The sequence below is a fragment of the Sebastes umbrosus genome, chromosome 4 (genome assembly GCF_015220745.1).
Source record: "Sebastes umbrosus isolate fSebUmb1 chromosome 4, fSebUmb1.pri, whole genome shotgun sequence".
Classification (NCBI taxonomy): Eukaryota; Metazoa; Chordata; class Actinopteri; order Perciformes; family Sebastidae; genus Sebastes; species Sebastes umbrosus.
In genome coordinates, this window is record NC_051272.1 from 709,573 (window position 1) to 728,240 (window position 18,668).

The window sequence follows — 18,668 nt, forward strand, 5'->3', positions numbered from 1 at the left end:
TCTTCTTCTTCTTTCTTCTTCTTCTTCTTCTTCTTCTTCTTCTTCTTCTTCTTCTTTCTTCTTCTTCTTCTTCTTCTTTCTTCTTCTTCTTCTTCTTTCTCAATGAGCAGTTAAACATCGAGGAGAAACTGCTGTTGCATCTTTGATTTGTTGTTTTGACACAAACCTTTCTCCTGCTGCTCTCAGCCTGTGTTTGGTTTCTTCTGGTCTCGGCCTGTAAAGATGGATTAGAGGGTAACGGTGAGCACCGAGGTGTGTTAGGACTGTCCTAATTAGATGACTGTAACCCTCATATGAGCAGCTCCACTCCTGGTGGTCCGGTACTGGACACACTGGGCACACTGAGACGCACTGGACACACTGAGACACACTGGGACGCACTGAGACACGCTGGGACACACTCAGTTTTTCGACTGGGGAGCTGCGGGAACGAGCAGTGTGAAAGGCCTAGTAAGAGAAGGGGGGGGTTCTCAAATCCTTTTTAAGCCTTTTGTCATTCATACGGGGATTTATTCGTCATTAAAGAATAATAATACTATTTGTGGCACAATTAGGCCTTTATCAGATAAAAAGTGGACATTTAAAACACTGAAAAGCAGACTGATCTCACAAAATTCACTTTTGTGCACCTGTACATGGGACTTTTTTTTAATATACTTTTAAAAAATGGCATAACATCAGTTTTAATTTGTTTTAGTTTGTTGCTGAAGTGTCCTCCATTTATTCAACATTGCATCTTGCTGCTCTGTTTTCACGGGTTGTAACCTGTTTGTCTGAAAACCTGCTGCTGCCTCCGCCTCACTGCAGCCTCACTGCATCCTCACTGCATCCTCACTGCATCCTCACTGCAGCCTCACTGCATCCTCACTGCATCCTCACTGCATCCTCACTGCAGCATCACTGCATCCTCACTGCAGCCCACTGCATCCTCACTGCAGCCTCACTGCATCCTCACTGCAGCCTCACTGCAACCTCACTGCATCCTCACGGCAGCCTCACGGCAGCCTCACTGCATCCTCACAGCAGCCTCACTGCATCCTCACGGCAGCCTCACGGCATCCTCACTGCATCCTCACTGCAGCCTCACTGCATCCTCACTGCATCCTCACTGCAACCTAACTGCAGCCTCACGACAGCCTAACTGACTGCTGGTTTTTCTCTAGAAGTTTCTCCTCTCTTTTCCGATCAGTCAGTTGACAGAAAAATAATTTAAAGGTCCCATATCGTGCTCATTTTCAGGTTCATACTTGTATTTTGTGTTTCTACTAGAACATGTTTACATACTTTAATGTTTAAAAAAAAAACTTTATTTTCCTCATAGTCTGCTGTATTCACCCTCAGTCTGAAACGCTCCGTTTTAGTGCATTTCAATGGAATTGCAACAGAATTGCGTTGCTAGGCAACAGCTTGGGTCCATGTTTACTTCCTGTCAGCTGATGTTATTTACATCCACTGCAACAGGAAATAAACTGGGACACATTTAGAATGTTTATGTTTAAAATCGTGTAATGGTCTAAATATTGTATATTTGTGACATCACAAATGGACAGAAATCCTGACGGCTTGTTTCAAACGCACAATTTCTGAATAAAGGCTGTGTGTGTTTCTCTGTGGATTACATTTTTTGATAATTTCACAGTATTTATATAGAACTTAAACCTGCTTTATAATATAAAAGACATGAAAATCGCACTTTTTACAATATGGGACCTTTAAAAATTTTGATCATTGATTATTTAAGTTTATTAAAGCAAAATAACGAAAAATCTTCTGTATCCAGCTTCTCAAATGTGATGTGTCACTTTTTTTCTCAGGAGGAATGCACCTCAGTGCTTTATTTATTGTTCTCGGTCTCGTTGGTCATTTGTGTGAACGACTCTTTATTCTGCATGTGTAACTTTTCCAGATGTGATTAGAGGCCGTGTTGACGTATTATTGGGTCTGCCGCCTCTGCACCACAACATCTGTTTGAGACCTTTAATAACCGGGCTGGTGATTTATTGGCTGCACTCAGCAGCGTCTTTTTGAGAGGAGTCCTGACAAAAGCCGAGCCCGTCGCCCTCCTGCTGTTTTTAATAGTTCCTCAGGATGTGCAGGGAGGATAAAGAAACGGTAGTAATATGTGAGCTTCAGCTTTTAAGGAGGCAAAGTGAAAGAAGATTGAGTGTCTAAAATAAAAGTAGTTCGGAGATTTTTAAGATTGTTCAAAGGGTTGTCTACAATTCTAATTTACATACATTTAAAGCATTTTCTTTAAAGGTCCCATATTGTAAAAAGTGAGATTTTCATGTCTTTTTATAATAAAGCCGGTTTAAGTTCTTTATAAATACTGTGAAAGTATCGAAGCGCTCAATATACGGAGAAATACACACAGCCCGTATTCAGAAATTGTGTGTTTGAAACAAGCCGTCAGGATTTCTGTCCATTTGTGATGTCACAAATATACAATATTTAGACCATTACACGGTTTTAAACGTAAACATTCTAAATATGTCCCAGTTTATTTCCTGTTGCAGTGGATGTGAAAAACATCACTGACAGGAAGTACACATGGACCCAAACTGTTTCGTAGCAACGCAATTCTGTTGCCATTCCGTTGTAATGCACCAAAACGGAGCGTTTCAGACGGAGGGTGAATACAGGTATATTCAGACAGACAGCACGAGGAAAATAATGTGTTTTTGAACATTACAGCATGTAAACATGTTCTAGTAGAAACACAAAATACAAGTATGAACCTGAAAATGAGCTGATATGGGACCTTTAAATTTAGCAATTAAAGAAAAGCTTTGAGACTCCATGGTCCCACCGTCGGCTCTCTGTGAGCCTTCAGTGACCCCGTCTCCTCCTCTCTCATCCCTCCGGAGGGCGATAAGGTGCTTCTGGAGAAAAGCCCGTCTTATCTCCCCGCCGCCCTCTGAAGCAGTCGTGTTTTATGGGTTGTAGCTCTTTTGTTTCCTTGTCCGCTGATCACTCACAGCCATTCCTCATGGAAGTTGTTTGAAGGCCTAGAATAGCTTTGGAAAAGAAACCCCCCTCCTCCTCCTCCTCCTCTTCTTCTTCTTCGTCTCCTCTGTTCCCTCTTTATTGAATCCCGCCTCCGTATCATTTATCTCTGGACCCCCCCCCTCCTCTCCTCTTCTTCCTCAGTTTGAGGGGGCCGTTAGGGGGGCATCCTCTTTTCTCTCCCAGCTGGGTTTGTTGACACACAGTCAATCTACGGTTCCCTTTCACCTCCGCCACCCCTCTTTTAACTCCCCACCCCTCAGCTCTATACCCTCCGCTTTCCCTGAACAGTAAAGCTGCCACAGCTGTGGACTGTATTAGCATAGAGGGGTTGGGGGGGGTTGCTAAATATATTGCAGTCATTACCTTTTGTTCAACAGTTGACAGTTTTAAAACATCTCAGCTTCTCTCTGTGCGAAGGGGAGTGAAGAGAAAAGGATGATTTCAGTGTGACAGCGTTTTAAATACGGGACACAGAAGATGGAGGGGAAGCAAATAATTGAAAACAAGTCAAAATCTAATTAGAAAAAAAGGATTCAAATAAAACATTGTTTTCATGTCTGACATTCAAATGTATTTTGTGCTGATAGCACGGAGGGAAATAAAGGTATATTACCGCTCATGAGCTGTGATTGATGTTTCATTAGAGCTCAATGATTTGATATTTGTTTTCTTGCTGTCAACAGGTGTTGGAATGAACAGGTCCAGGTCCAGCTCGGATAAAAAAGCCCCCAGCCTCCAGTCACCAGGATAACCCGCAGCTCCAGTTCCCAGACCAGGCACACGGACCCCGCAGAGACCCGGGAGACTCTGGGCCGAGTCCCTATGGAAAACAACGAAGGAAGCAAACGGACTCTGCTTTGGCCCGGGACCTCAGTCAGATGAGTGTGAGCGGACAGGACGGTTTACCTACGAGGTGGGTCAATTACAGCAATCAAATATGAGACCATAAATAAGAGCAGGAGGCCACACTGTTTTATCAAGATCAGGGATTAACAAACAATTAATAATTTACATGCACATAACTTATACACAAATACCTGTACATACATTCAACAACACAAAGGCCTCCCTGCAACAGATCCCCAGGTTGGACCGGAAGCAACATCTGGTCACATATATATTAAAAAGTGGTCCCAGATTAAATGAACATCATTTTTTGAACATGTGATAGTCAAGAGACATGCAGTATGTTCAAGTATAACTCTGTGCCAGATAGCTAGACATGGTTTCTTGTCTGTGAGCCCGTTGTAAAACAGGACTAAGACCCTCCACCCTCCCCTTCTGTGGTGGAGTGAACTCCGTTTGTAGTCACACTCACAGCTCAATGAAGCTCCTTCTTTAAGGTGGAGGGGATAAATACAGCGGCCACTTCGGGACCAACTTCCCTCTCTCCTGCAAGGAAATAAATAAATAAGTCTCTATTTTACATTTAGGACATTATGAGGAGGAACCTGCCTTCAAATTACTGCACTGTCTTGGAGAAAATGACCCCGGTCCTATAACAGACACTCACAGACATTCAGGCATCCTTCCACATCTCTTTTGTTATCTGGATATTTAGCTATTCCCCCCGTATCTTTACATTCGGATTACATCTGATCAGGAAAATAATGTCAATCAGCAGGTAATTTTGTCCCAAAAATCCTGTTTGAGGAGATTATTTCTCTGGTTATACATTAAATATTCAATATAAAATCATATGTTGCAAGTAATTATGTCAGGGATCATGTGTTCTGCTCTCTAGTAAAGAGAAGATGTCCAAAGGTAGCAGTGACCCTGCACAGACCGGTCAGTCCTCAGGATCCAGGTATGGTCGGGGCGGATTAGCCTCTGTTGCTCGGCTGATGAAACTCGGCCGCTGTAAGAACGTGGTGGTGGTGGCCGGAGCAGGAATCAGCACAGCCAGCGGCATCCCAGACTTCAGGTTGGTGTCTCTACACCCTCATCTTCACCTTTCTCTTTAGTATTATTATATGAGCCTTTCTACCTGTAAGTGTTAACCTGTTGAGTGTAGGGATGCATCGATACCACTGTTTTTCAGATCGAGTACAAGTACTTACATTTGGGTACTCGCCGATACCAGTACCGATGGGAGTACTTCTCTGTGCCTAAAGACCCTCGTTAACAGCCAGCTGGAGGGTGTGAGCGACACACGGCAGGCTGGGGAGTCCCGCATTACGAGGCAGTGCGCCGCCCCCGGCTCTAGGTCATCTTGGAAAGGCTCGGGGTGAAGGTGCTTTCCGGGGCCGTGGACAAAGCGTCACTGGGGCGGACTGTCCTTAGTGCGCCCCAAACGTGCCGTGTCCCCAGGACGGGGCTCGGCCCACGTGAAAGGCGCCAGGGGTCAGCGGCGATGTCTGCAACCCACCCGACCCGTCTTGAAACATGGACCAAGGAGTCTAACGTAAGCGTGAGTCAGAGGGTGCAAGCAAAACCCTGTGGTGCAATGAAAGTGAGGGCCGGCGCGCGCCGGCTGAGGTGGGATCCGGCCCAGCGGGTCGGGCGCAACACCGGCCCGTCTCGCCCGCACCGTCGGGGAGGTGGAGCGGGAGCGCGTGCGATAGGACCCGAAAGATGGTGACAAGAGGTTAACGTCACGCTGCCGTGAAGTGGTATTGATGCCGCTGTATCGGAGCCGTTTTGCGAGTACGAGTACATGAGCACAGTATCGGAGCTGATACCCGATACTGGTATTGGTATCGTGCATCCCTAGTTGAGTGGATATAGAAACTGCCCAGGAAAAAAAAAGATGAGGAAGCCACTTACTGTTAGCTGCTCTTTAATGAAAGCATCACCATGTCAAAGTGCCTGTATATTACCCCATTTTCAGAACTCCAGGAACAGGTCTTTATGCCAACGTGGAGAAGTACAACATCCCTTACCCAGAAGCTATTTTCAACATCGACTACTTCTCCAACGACCCTCAGCCTTTCTTCTCCCTGGCCAAGGCTCTGTATCCCGGCAGCCACCGACCAAACTACATCCACTACTTCATCCGCATGCTTCATCACAAAGGCCTGCTGCTCCGAATGTACACCCAGAACATCGACGGGCTGGAGAAACGTGAGTGAGATCTTAAATTGAACAGCTAGCTGAAAGCGCATCAAGTTTTTCATTACGAGTACAAACATACGCAGTAAAACTTAAATCAAAATACATTCCCATCACCTGAGAACTTATCTCCTTTTTGACTTATTGTCATTGAAGACATTACTTTTAGTTATCAAGGACAACATACCGGTACATTAATTACATCAATATGAAATATGTATATGAATTCATATATGAATGTATATATGACAGAAACTAAAGGTTATTATGGATTTTTGCCCAGTGATGCCAAAAATATTCTGCCTACTGCAGCTTTAACATCAGTTATAATATCTATTAACTTTGTTCACAGAGTGTGGCATCCCAGATGACAAACTTGTGGAAGCTCACGGAAGTTTTGCCACAGCTGCCTGTCACCTGTGCTACACTGCGTACCCTGCTGAGGAGGCTAAGGTATGTCTGACCCCACGCTCAAAAAAACATTCAGATTTAATATAGTAATTCATTTGATGCTGAGTAACGCTTTCTTCTTTTGTTTGTCTTGTAGCACGCCATAATGAATGACGACGTCCCCGTATGCACATTCTGTGCAGCAACAGTTAAACCTGACGTTGTATTTTTTGGAGAGGACCTTCCTCAGAAGTATTTCCTTCACGCTGAAGACTTCCCCAAAGCAGACCTGCTAATCATTATGGGCACATCTTTACAGGTCGGGTTCTAGTACAGCTTGTGAGCAGATTAACTCTGAGATCAGTTATGTCTGAACAAAGATTCACTGTTTCAGATTGAGCCGTTTGCCAGCCTGGTGAACACGGTGCGCTCCACCGTGCCACGTCTCCTCCTGAACCGACACGCCGTGGGTCCCTTTGAGAGGGTCCCGCTGCGGAGAGGAGACCACGTGGAGCTGGGCGACCTGGAGGTCACGGTCCGGAGTTTTGCTGAAATGCTCGGCTGGAACGATGAGATTGAGGAGCTGATGAAGAGCCAGGAAACACTGGTAGGTTGCATTTTAAACGCTGGGCCTTCAAAGAGAAGTTGTTGCAGGTTATGGAATAAGTCACGTCTATGAGTTCTTGACTTTACCTTTTGTAAAATCCAAAGAGAAAGTGGGGAACACAGAGCATTGATGATATACATGTACAGTAAACCGAAGCCAGTGGAGATACTTACTGAAGAGGACTCCACTGATTTAACATGGCACTCTTATATCATTGTCAAACTCAGGTTTTTTATCAAAATATAGTATGTCGAAGAATTTCATGAAAAAAATCATAATATAGTATGTTGAAAAAATTCATGAAAAAAAGTCATAGTATAGTATCTCGAAAAGTTTCATGAAAAAAAGTCATAGTATAGTATCTCAAGAATTTCATGAAAAAAAGTCAAAATATAGTATGTCAAAAAATGTCATGAAAAATAGTCATAATATAGTATGTTGAAAAATTTCATGAAAAAAAGTCAAAATAGTATGTTGAAAAATTTCATGAAAAAAGTCAAAATATAGTATGTTGAAAAATGTCATGAAAAAAAAGTCATAGTATAGTATGTCAAAAATTTTCACCGTAAAAAGTCCTGGAATAGTACATCCAAAATTTTTATGAAAAAAAAGTCATAGTGTAACATGTCGAAAAATGTCATGAAAAAAGTCATATAGTATGTCAAAAATGTCATGAAAAATAGTCATAATATAGTATGTTGAAAAAATTCATGAAAAAAAGTCAAAATATAGTAGTCGAAAAATGTCATGAAAAAAAGTCATAGTATAGTATGTATAGTATAGTATGTCGAAAAATGTCATGAAAAAAGTCATAATTTAGTATGTTGAAAAATTTCATGAAAAAAGTCATAGTACAGTATGTCAAAAAAATTTCACCGTACAAAGTCCTGGAATAGTATATCCAAAATTTTTATGAAAAAAGTTATAGTGTAACATGTCGAAAAATGTCATGAAAAAAAGTCAAAATATAGTATGTCGAAAAATTTCATGAAAAAAGTCAAAATATAGTATGTCAAAAAATTTCATGAAAAAAAAGTTCATAATATAGTATGTCAAAAATGTCATGAAAAATAGTCAAAATATAGTATGTCGAAAATTTCATGAAAAAAAGTCATAATATAGTATGTTGAAAAATTTCATGAAAAAAGTCATAGTATAGTATGTTGAAAAATGTCATGAAAAAAAATTCATAGTATAGTATGTCAAAAATGTCATGAAAAGAAGTCATAGTATAGTATGTCAAAACATTTCACCAAAAAAAGTCATAGAACAGTATGTCCAAAATTTTTATGAAAAAAAGTCATGGTATAGTATGTTGAAAAAGTCATGAAAAAAATCATGGTATAGTATGTCAAAAAATTTCACCGAAAAAAGTCCTGGAATAGTATATCCAAAATTTTTATGAAAAAAGTCCCTAGTGTAACATGTCGAAAAATGTCATGAAAAAAAAGTCAAAAATAGTATGTCGAAAAATTTCATGAAAAAAGTCACATAGTATGTTGAAAAAATTCATGAAAAAAAGTCATAGTATAGTATCTCGAAAAGTTTCATGAAAAAAAGTCATAGTATAGTATTCTCGAGAAATTTCATGAAAAAAAGTCAAAATATAGTATGTCAAAAAATGTCATGAAAAATAGTCATAATATAGTATGTTGAAAAATTTCATGAAAAAAGTCAAATATAGTATGTTGAAAAATGTCATGAAAAAAAGTCATAGTATAGTATGTCAAAAATTTCATGAATAAAAATCCTGGAATAATATATCCAAAATTTTTATGAAAAAAAGTCATAGTGTAACATGTCGAAAAATTTCATGAAAAAAAGTCATAATATAGTATGTTAAAAAAATTCATGAAAAAGTCATATAGTATGTCGAAAATTTCATGAAAAAGTCATAATTTAGTATGTTGAAAAATGTCATGAAAAATAGTCATATATAGTATGTCGAAAAATTTCATGAAAAAGTCATAATTTAGTATGTTGAAAAAATTCATGAAAAAAAATCATAGTATAGTATCTTAAAAAATGTAATGAAAAAAAGTCAAATATAGTATGTCGAAAAATATCATGAAAAAAATCAAAATATAGTATGTCGAAAAATTTAACGAAAAAAAGTCATAATATAGTATGTCAAAAAATTTCATGAAAAAAAGTCATAATATAGTGTGTTGAAAAATTTCATGAAAAAAAGTCAAAATATAGTATGTTGAAAAATTTCATGAAAAAAGTCATAGTATAGTATGTCAAAAAATGTCATGAAAGAAGTCATAGTATAGTATGTCAAAACATTTCACCAAAAAAAGTCATAGAACAGTATGTCCAAAATTTTTATGAAAAAAGTCATGGTATAGTATGTTGAAAAAAGTCATAGTATAGTATGTTGAAAAAATTCATGAAAAAATGTCATAGTATAGTATGTTGAAAATGTCATGAAAAAATCATGGTATAGTATGTCAAACATTTACACCGTAAAAGTCCTGGATAGTATATCCAAATTTTTATGAAAAAAAGTCCTAGTGTAACATGTCGAAAAATGTCATGAAAAAAAGTCATAATATAGTATGTCGAAAATTTTCATGAAAAAGTCAAAATATAGTATGTCAAAAATTTCATGAAAAAAGTCATAGTATAGTATCTCAAAAAATGTCATGAAAAAAAGTCAAAATATAGTATGTTGAAAAATTTCATGAAAAAAAGTCATAGTATAGTATGTCGAAAAATGTCATGAAAAAAAATTCATAGTATAGTATGTCAAAACATTTCACCAAAAAAGTCATAGAACAGTATGTCCAAAATTTTTATGAAAAAAAGTCATGGTATAGTATGTTGAAAAATGTCATGAAAAAAATCATGGTATAGTATGTCAAAAAATTTCACTGAAAAAAGTCCTGGAATAGTATATCCAATTTTTATGAAAAAAAGTCCTAGTGTAACATGTCGAAAAATTCATGAAAAAAAAGTCATGGTATAGTCTGTCGAAAAATTCATGAAAAAAAGTCATGGTATAGTCTCTCGAAAAATTTCATGAAAAAAAGTCAAAATATAGTATGTCGAAAAATTTCATGAAAAAAGTCATAGTATAGTATGTTGAAAATATCATGAAAAAAAAGTCATAGTATAGTATGTCAAAAAATTTCACCGTAAAAAGTCCTGGAATAATATATCCAAAATTTTTATGAAAAAAGTCATAGTGTAACATGTCGAAAAATGTCATGAAAAAAGTCATAATATAGTATGTCAAAACATTTCACCAAAAAAAGTCATAGAACAGTATGTCCAAAATTTTTATGAAAAAAAGTCATGGTATAGTATGTTGAAAAGTCATAATATAGTAATTGAAAATGTCATGAAAAAAATCATGGTATAGTATGTCAAAAAATTTCACCGAAAAAAGTCCTGGAATAGTATATCCAAAATTTTTATGAAAAAAAGTCAGTGTAACATGTCGAAAAATTCATGAAAAAAAGTCATAATTTAGTATGTTGAAAAAATTCATGAAAAAAAGTCATAGTATAGTATCTCGAAAAATGTAATGAAAAAAAGTCAAAATATATTATGTCGAAAAATGTCATGAAAAAAAGTCAAAATATAGTAAGTCGAAAAATGTCATGAAAAAAGTCAAAATATAGTATGTCAAAAAATTTCACCGTAAAAAGTCCTGGAATAGTATATCCAAAATTTTTATGAAAAAAGTCATAGTGTAACATGTCGAAAAATTCATGAAAAATAGTCATAGTATGTTGAAAAAAAGTCATAGTATAGTATGTCAAAGTGACATCACTTGAGGCTGTTTATCAGATGTTAAGCAGCTCCATCTGGAGCCACAGAGTACATCAGTCGTACACTAACACACTTTAATGTGTAAAATCTCTGCTGTGGCCTCTATTATATATAATATATATATATACTGGAAAAACAAAGTTCAGAAACTTGTGTTTGGTGGATTATTTCTCTGTTGTTCCAATGCTAATGGTCATTGTATTTTACATTGTTTGAAAGCCTGTTTATTTAGCTTCGCAATGATGTCCCACTTGTAAGGATCATGCATTTGTGGGATGAGCAGCACAGCTGATTATGTGGGTAGCGCCCAAAAAAATTTGCCAAAATGCTCCGTCAATGGTAAACAGTGTATTCTCCTGTTGGTATTGACTCTTGTTTTGAGTTGTTTGGTGGATTGGATGATTGAACTCTCTATCAGTAACAAGGAACAAACAAGACATATGATTGATTGAATCCACCGTCAGGAGCCTCAGTAGCGTGGAAGATCCATACGCAGCCACAAACAGCCTGGCACCTCCTCCTCATGCTGGTCACCAACCTGGTCACACGTTGCTGTGGGATGGCGTTCCATTCCTCAACCAGGATTGGTTGCAGGTCAGCCAGCGTGGTTGTGTTGGTCACTCTAACACGTACAGCACGCCCAAGCTGATCCCACAAGTGTTGAGTTGGGTTGAGTGTGGACTCTTGGCAGGCCGTTCCATTCTCTCTACTCCCACATTGTGGAGGTAGTCTGTGATAACCCTGGCTCTGGTGGGGGGGGGCGTTGTCATCTTGGAGATGAAGTTAGGTCCCAGATTGTGGAGATATGGGATCGCCACTGGCTGCAGAATCTCATCCCGATATCTCCCTGCATTGAGATGGCCTTCAATGATGACAAGCCTTGTTTTGCCAGTGAGAGAGATGCCCCCCCCCCACACATGACACTGCCCCACCAAAAGCTGTTACTCCATCGGTGCTACAGTCAGCATAGCGTTCTCCGCGTCGTCTCCATACTTTGACCCTGCCATCCAACTTTGGCAGACAGAACCTGGACTCATCACTGAACATGATATTCCCCCACATGTTCAGGTTCCATTGTCTGTGTTGTCGACACCAGCGCCAACGGGCCTGACGGTGAAGCCTTATGACAATACACTGTTTAGAGCATTTGGCAAATTTTTCTTGGGTGCTACCCACATAATCAGCTGTGCTGCTCATCCCACAAATGCATGATCCTTACAAGTGGGACATCATTGCGAAGCTAATATAGGCTTTCCAACGATGTAATACAATGACCATTAGCATTGATACAACAGAGAAATAATCCACCAAACACAAGTTTAACAACTTTGTTTTTCCAGTTTATATATAAAACACTGCTGACTATGGTAGTATGTCCCTCTCTGCAGAGCATCCCTACATGTTGTCAGAGCAGAAGAGCTCCAGAGCCTCCAGGTGGGACGGAGACATCCAGGTCCAGACCAGGAGGTCAAAGAGCAGCCAGCAGCGGCAGCGAGGAGACCGACTCAGAGACGGACAGCAAAAGCTCTGCATCGTCCAGCCGGAGCAAATGATGCTGCATGTTTCATAGAAGAAGATGGAGACAGCTTGTTCGTCCTTAGTTTCCACTGAGACTATTCTCCTGTTAACTGTAAACACACGTCACTTTCATCTGCTCATTTTCTGCTAGTGGGAAAATGTCTTTTGTTGTCTACATTGGAGAGATCTCACCTCCTCATGCTACGGTCACATGGAAGTCAGTCTATCAAGCTATCAAGTATATTTAAAGCACTTATTTCAGAGGGAGGGTCCGTCCTCCAGAACACTAAGAACAATATATCTGAGGCCCTGGAACAAGAACGTTTCTTCAGGTGTTTTCTACGTTCCACGTCTGTAAACTTGTTAATGTTTCGTATCAGCACACACTGTATTTTAAACATTTATAAAAAATATTGTGTAATTTGCATCTTTTGTCCTTTTTTTTGTTTATAAGGTTTATGTAGTATGAGTCCAAAAACACTAACACAAACTATTCTTATTCTCCAGTTTATTACATTTCAGTTTAAGCCTCATACATAAAATAAGTGCGGTGCTATTTACAGTATGTAAGTACTGTGCAAAAAAGAACAAAATTATTACTATGACATTTTGTTTTTACAGATGGAGAAGTGATCGACATGCAATTTTGATTTATCCCACTATGACTGTGGAGGAAAAAGAAAGAAGGCATTTACACAGGAACACAAGAGGAAGAACAAATGATTTACATATGAGTCACAAATTTAAAGAGAAAACCTGAAAGAATTGAACAATGTTATAAACGGCCGCTGAATGGTTTGATAAATAGTAGGTATGCTAATTTTGAAAAATGTTCTTAACCGATAACCGACCCTCGTTAACCGATTATTAATCCAGTTCACCGTCCGGGAGCTTTAAACTTAGCAGCTACGATGCTGCGTTCACTGTCTCCAGTTCACCGTCCGGGAGCGTTAACTTAGCAGCTACGATGCTGCGTTCACTGTCTCCAGTTCACCGTCCGGAGCGTTAACTTAGCAGCTACGATGCTGCGTTTCACTGTCTCCAGTTCACCGTCCAGGAGCGTTAACTTAGCAGCCACGATGCTGCGTTCACTGTCTCCAGTTCACCGTCCGCAGCGTTAACTTAGCAGCTACGATGCTGCGTTCACTGTCTCCAGTTCACCATCCGGGAGCGTTAACTTAACAGCCACGATGCTGCGTTCACTGTCTCCAGTTCACCGTCCTGGGAGCGTTAACTTAGCAGCCACGATGCTGCGTTCACTGTCTCCAGTTCACCGTCCGGGAGCGTTAACTTAGCAGCCACGATGCTGCGTTCACTGTCTCCATTCACCGTCCGGGAGCGTTAACTTAGCAGCCACGATGCTGCGTTCACTGTCTCCAGTTCACCGTCCGGAGCGTTAACTTAGCAGCTACGATGCTGCGTTCACACTGTCTCCAGTTCAGCGTCCGGGAGCGTTAACTTAGCAGCTACGATGCTGCGTTCACTGTCTCCAGTTCACCGTCCGGGAGCGTTAACTTAGCAGCTACGATGCTGCGTTCACTGTCTCCAGTTCACCGTCCGGGAGCGTTAACTTAGCAGCTACGATGCTGCGTGTAGTGTCGCGGACATGCAGCCACTTTCCCAGTAAAAGTCTCCACCGCACATTTAGTTTAGTTTAGCAGGTTGTCAGCTGTGTGTCTGCCCGGCGGAACTTTAGCGAGTCCAACAGACAGTGTGTGTGTTTGTGCTACGTTAGCAGCTCTAGCATTGCCGGAGGCTTCGTGCTCGCCGCCGCCGCACACGTACAGTCTGTTAGCACGACGTAACTTTAACAAGTGTCCGTGTGTGTGTGTGTGTTGGCGGTGAGTGTGAGGTTGTTGTGGCGTTCTAGCTGTGATCGTAGGTGTAGCAGTGTGTGTTCAGTTTATTTGTTGGTGAATAAATGCTATGAAACTACAACTCCTCCTCCGCTCAAGAGCTGGAGAGACCAGAGCCACTTCCTGTATCCTGCAACTCCGGCTCCGCCTCTTAAGGTGGACTGTTAAGGTGGACCAGCTTTTCTCCTTAAAGAGACGAGCTGCTCCTCTGAGCCGCTCAGCTTTTGAGTTAATTATTAACATTTCTTTTAACCGATAGCGTTAATCGGTTAAAATGCTTAATGTCGGTTAAACGGTTAATTATTACATCCCTAATGAGTATTCATGTTTTGTGAAACCTCTGCTCTCTCTGGCCGTTACAGTCAGACTTCTATGAAGTTGTTCAGGAGACTCGTGGTGCTCAAAAACCTCACTGAGACACTTTGTTGGTTTTCCCTTTGAATTTGTGACCCGTCTGTATATCGGACCTTTCGTGGCTTTTCAAGCCGACAAAAAAACTTGTTTGATTCGTCCGATGAAATTCAAGATGACTCAAAGGTTCAGTGTTTTGTGGCTGTGCGCGGCAAACTCCAGATAAATTAATATTCATTTGTATTCTACTTATGGGTGTTATTATGTGTGAGTAGGCAGTAGTGTGACTCAAGGGGTCAGGTGAAAAGTGTGCTCATGATTATTATTAACTTTAAACGACCGTCTTTCTGTAATAACGACACACGCTCTCTGGTTAAAGCAATATTCAGCTTCTCTGGATTGTAATCAGCAATTTGTTTAAATACAACGAGCGTATCAGTGAGCAAACGCCGGTTTCAGCTCCCGATCTGGTGTGAACTTTTAACCAACCGTGCAACTTTTTTCAGAATTGACAGCTTTTATATTAAATTAATTTGTACCAAAGAAGATCGAGTTTATACAGACAATAATTTGTATAAAATTAGCAAAAAATTCAATCTAGAAAAAAAACAAAACCCACATCACTTAGAACGGATTTTAACATAATGCAGATTTGGCAAAAGTAAAGTTATTAGAAAACATCGTTGCAGTTTTACACATTTCTTTGTCAAAGAGTCGACGACAGGAAAACGCTGCATTTAAGTCTTACTTCTAAATGTCAGTGACACCACAGTAAACCAACAAGCCCTGAATTCAGAAGGTTCCTTGGCGACTAACTGGTGATAAAACTACACAACTGAACATGGACTCACTGTGAGCTGCAGTTAAATCTATCCACACCGACACCGCCTCACTTCTAGATATATACGTCCATCCTGTGGTCCGTACGGGACACGTGATTATAAACCAGCAACTAGGTTCAATGATTTCATGTTTAAATGTGTGTGTGTGTGTGTTTATAATGAATCATCTAGAAATACACAAAATCATCATGTAGCCGAAAAATTATATAAACGTAAAAAAGTGGAAAAAAAAATCACAGGTTGAGGAATGATTATTCAGACCCAATGACACTTTTAACAACTCTAACAGTGTTTTCAGTGATTTACACAAACTGATCCAGCAAACTAGGATGCACCGATACCGAGTACAAGTACTTACATTTGGGTACTCGCCGATACCGAGTACCGATACGAGTACTTCTCTGTGCCAAAAGACCCTCGTTAACAGCCAGCTGGATGGTGTGAGCGACACACGGCAGGCTGGGGAGTCCCGCATACGAGGCAGTGAGCCGCGACCCGGTGCGACTGTCGACCGGGGGACTGTTCTCAGTGTGTCCCGACCGCGTCGTGCCCCCAGGGCGGGGCTCGGCCCACGTAAAAGCGCCAGGGGTCTGCGGCGATGTCGGCAACCCACCCGACCTGTCTTGAAACACGGACCAAGGATCTAACGCACACGCGAGTCAGAGGTGCAAGTAAAACCCCGTGGCCCAATGAAAGTCAGGGCCAGCGCGCACCGGCTGAGGTGGGATCCCGGCCCACGGGTCGGGCGTATCGGTCGTATCGGGTGCATTGGTGTCGTTGTGTCGGAGCCGTTTTGCGAGTACGAGTACATGAGCACAGTAACGGACCCGATACTGGTATCGGTATCGGCGCATCCCACAGCAAATAATGATATTATTACCTCTATTGTTTTCAACTTATGGAGCGGTAGAATAAAGGAGGAAAGGTGCAGCAGTAACCACGGAGACCTCCGTGCATCATGATGCCGCCGCAAGAGTCTTTCTGCCGCGCATCGAGTCACTTTGGAGAAAGTCTTCCTGCTGCGTCGGGACACGATGAGCTGTGTCCCAGCTCAGGACCGGATCACCACAAGTTACATCTCTAGACTGAATACGTACTGAACGGGTCGGCCTAGATTATATATCGCTACACCTGACTGAAACGTACAGATAAATAGAAGTTATACGGGTTACCATTAATCTCATATATTATTGACCAGTTTGTTACACTAAAGCTCGTAATGTTAACGTAAATGTAACTTGTCCCAGTTATCACGATTTTAAACTTTTCTCAGTTTCGGGCGACTTCCTGTTAAAAAAACAGTTAAACCAGTTAAAAAGCGGATCCTAAATTCCACCAGTTTAAGTAAATAGAGACGATGACTTATCGGGAGGCATCAGGACAGCGTGTTGACTTACTTCAGCTCAGTGACGGTAGACTGGTTCAGCCAGCTTCTAGCTCCTCTGACTGACCCCAGCTTCCTTCAGAAGGATCCAGACCTTGAGATGGGACACAGCTCCAGATGTGTTGGGGGCCCAGTCTGGGAAATGTGGCCCGAATGTGCAGCGCAACTAGTCAGAGTCTGATCCCGAGTCCTCGGGGGGATCACAGAGAGTTTCTTCAAGAGGTGCTAATGTCCCGTCGGGCCGGACGCCCATCGGCCGGATCACGTTCTGCCTGTGGACACAAAGAGGAAAAACATCAGAGACATCATCCCTCGCTGGACAGAGAGACATTAGACAGGAAGGTTAGGGGTGTCCATAATTAACCGTTTAACCGGCATTAAGCATTTTAACCGATTAACGCTATCGGTTAAAACGGTTAAAAGAAATGTTATTAATTAATTAAGAAGCCGAGCGGCTCAGAGGAGCAGCACATATCTTTAAGGAGAAAAGCTGGTCCACCTTAAGAGGCAGAGCCGGAGTTGCAGGATACAGGAAGTCGGCTCCAGTCTCTCTCGTTGGCTCCGCATTTATTCACCGACAAATAAACTGTCCACACACTGCTTCACCTACGTTCACAGCTAGAACGCCACCAACAACCTCACACTCACCGCCAACACACACACACACCGTCTGTTGGAAACTCACTAAAGTTACGCAGACTACGTGTGGCGGCGGCGGCGAGCACGAAGCCTCCGGCAATGCTAGAGCTGCTAACGTAGCACAAACACACACACTGTCTGATGGACACTCACTAAAGTTCCGCCGGGCAGACACACAGCTGACAACCTGCTAAACTAAACTACATGTACGGTGGAGACTTTTACTGGGAAAGTGGCTGCATGTCCGCGACACTACACGCAGCATCGTAGCTGCTAAGTTAACGCTCCCGGACGGTGAACTGGAGACAGTGAACGCAGCATCGTAGCTGCTAAGTTAACGCTCCTGGACGGAACTGGAGACAGTGAACGCAGCATCGTAGCTGCTAAGTTAACGCTCCTGGACGGTGAACTGGAGACAGTGAACGCAGCATCGTAGCTGCTAAGTTAACCCTCCCGGACGGTGAACTGGAGACAGTGAACGCAGCATCGTAGCTGCTAAGTTAACGCTCCCGGACGGTGAACTGGAGACAGTGAACGCAGCATCGTAGCTGCTAAGTTAACGCTCCTGGACGGTGAACTGGAGACAGTGAACGCAGCATCGTAGCTGCTAAGTTAACCCTCCCGGACGGTGAACTGGAGACAGTGAACGCAGCATCGTAGCTGCTAAGTTAACGCTGCCGGACGGTGAACTGGAGACAGTGAACGCAGCATCGTAGCTGCTAAGTTAACGCTCCCGGACGGTGAACTGGAGACAGTGAACGCAGCATCGTGGCTGCTAAGTTAACGCTCCCGTACGGTGAACTGGAGACAGTGAACGCAGCATCGTGGCTGTTAAGTTAACGCTCCCGGACGGTGAACTGGAGACAGTGAACGCAGCATCGTAGCTGTTAAGTTAACGCTGCCGGACGGTGAACTGGAGACTCCCGTCAACAAATATCTGTTGTGCTCCTGCAGCTGGAGCACCGCTGCATGCGAGGCACAAATCTTGTCGGTTACGGTTAATAATCGGTTAACGAGGGTCGGTTATCGGTTAAGAACATTTTTCAAATTGAGCATGATCATGGTCCAGGGTCTGGACCATATGACCAAATGGTCTCTCCGATAAACAGTAGGTCACGTCACATATCGATAACGATGCATATCACCAATATAGCAGGTTTTCTGATATTCAATAAATATTAGGTCTATATGGAATATCCACAGGGTTTAGTCTTTTTTGTTTCCTCTGTGAATTAAATACT

At 41.6% G+C, this 18,668-nt stretch overlaps 2 protein-coding genes and 1 long non-coding RNA gene across 3 annotated transcripts in view; 1 reads left to right on the top strand and 2 right to left on the bottom strand.

Annotated features, from left to right (window-relative positions):
• LOC119487438 lies at positions 1 to 3,831 on the bottom strand. Its single transcript, XR_005206706.1, has 3 exons — positions 3,623 to 3,831; positions 3,373 to 3,416; positions 1 to 214 (listed from the first exon to the last, which is right to left on the bottom strand). It is a non-coding gene; the product is annotated as an uncharacterized LOC119487438 (long non-coding RNA).
• Positions 3,693 to 12,780, top strand: si:dkey-103i16.6 (uncharacterized protein LOC557125 homolog). Its single transcript, XM_037768293.1, is given in 9 exon segments — positions 3,693 to 3,734; positions 3,737 to 3,813; positions 3,816 to 3,922; positions 4,754 to 4,933; positions 5,840 to 6,072; positions 6,413 to 6,513; positions 6,608 to 6,769; positions 6,845 to 7,057; positions 12,226 to 12,780. Coding segments are annotated over 9 exon segments (1,272 nt in total). The 5' UTR covers positions 3,693 to 3,700; the 3' UTR covers positions 12,391 to 12,780.
• ric8b (RIC8 guanine nucleotide exchange factor B) overlaps positions 5,145 to 18,668 on the bottom strand; it is a 25,966-nt gene continuing 12,442 nt past the window's right edge. Inside the window, 3 exon segments of the mRNA XM_037768309.1 lie at positions 5,145 to 5,169; positions 11,372 to 11,375; positions 15,945 to 17,060. Of these exon segments, the coding sequence (XP_037624237.1) occupies positions 16,955 to 17,060 (106 nt within the window). The 3' untranslated portion in view covers positions 5,145 to 5,169; positions 11,372 to 11,375; positions 15,945 to 16,954.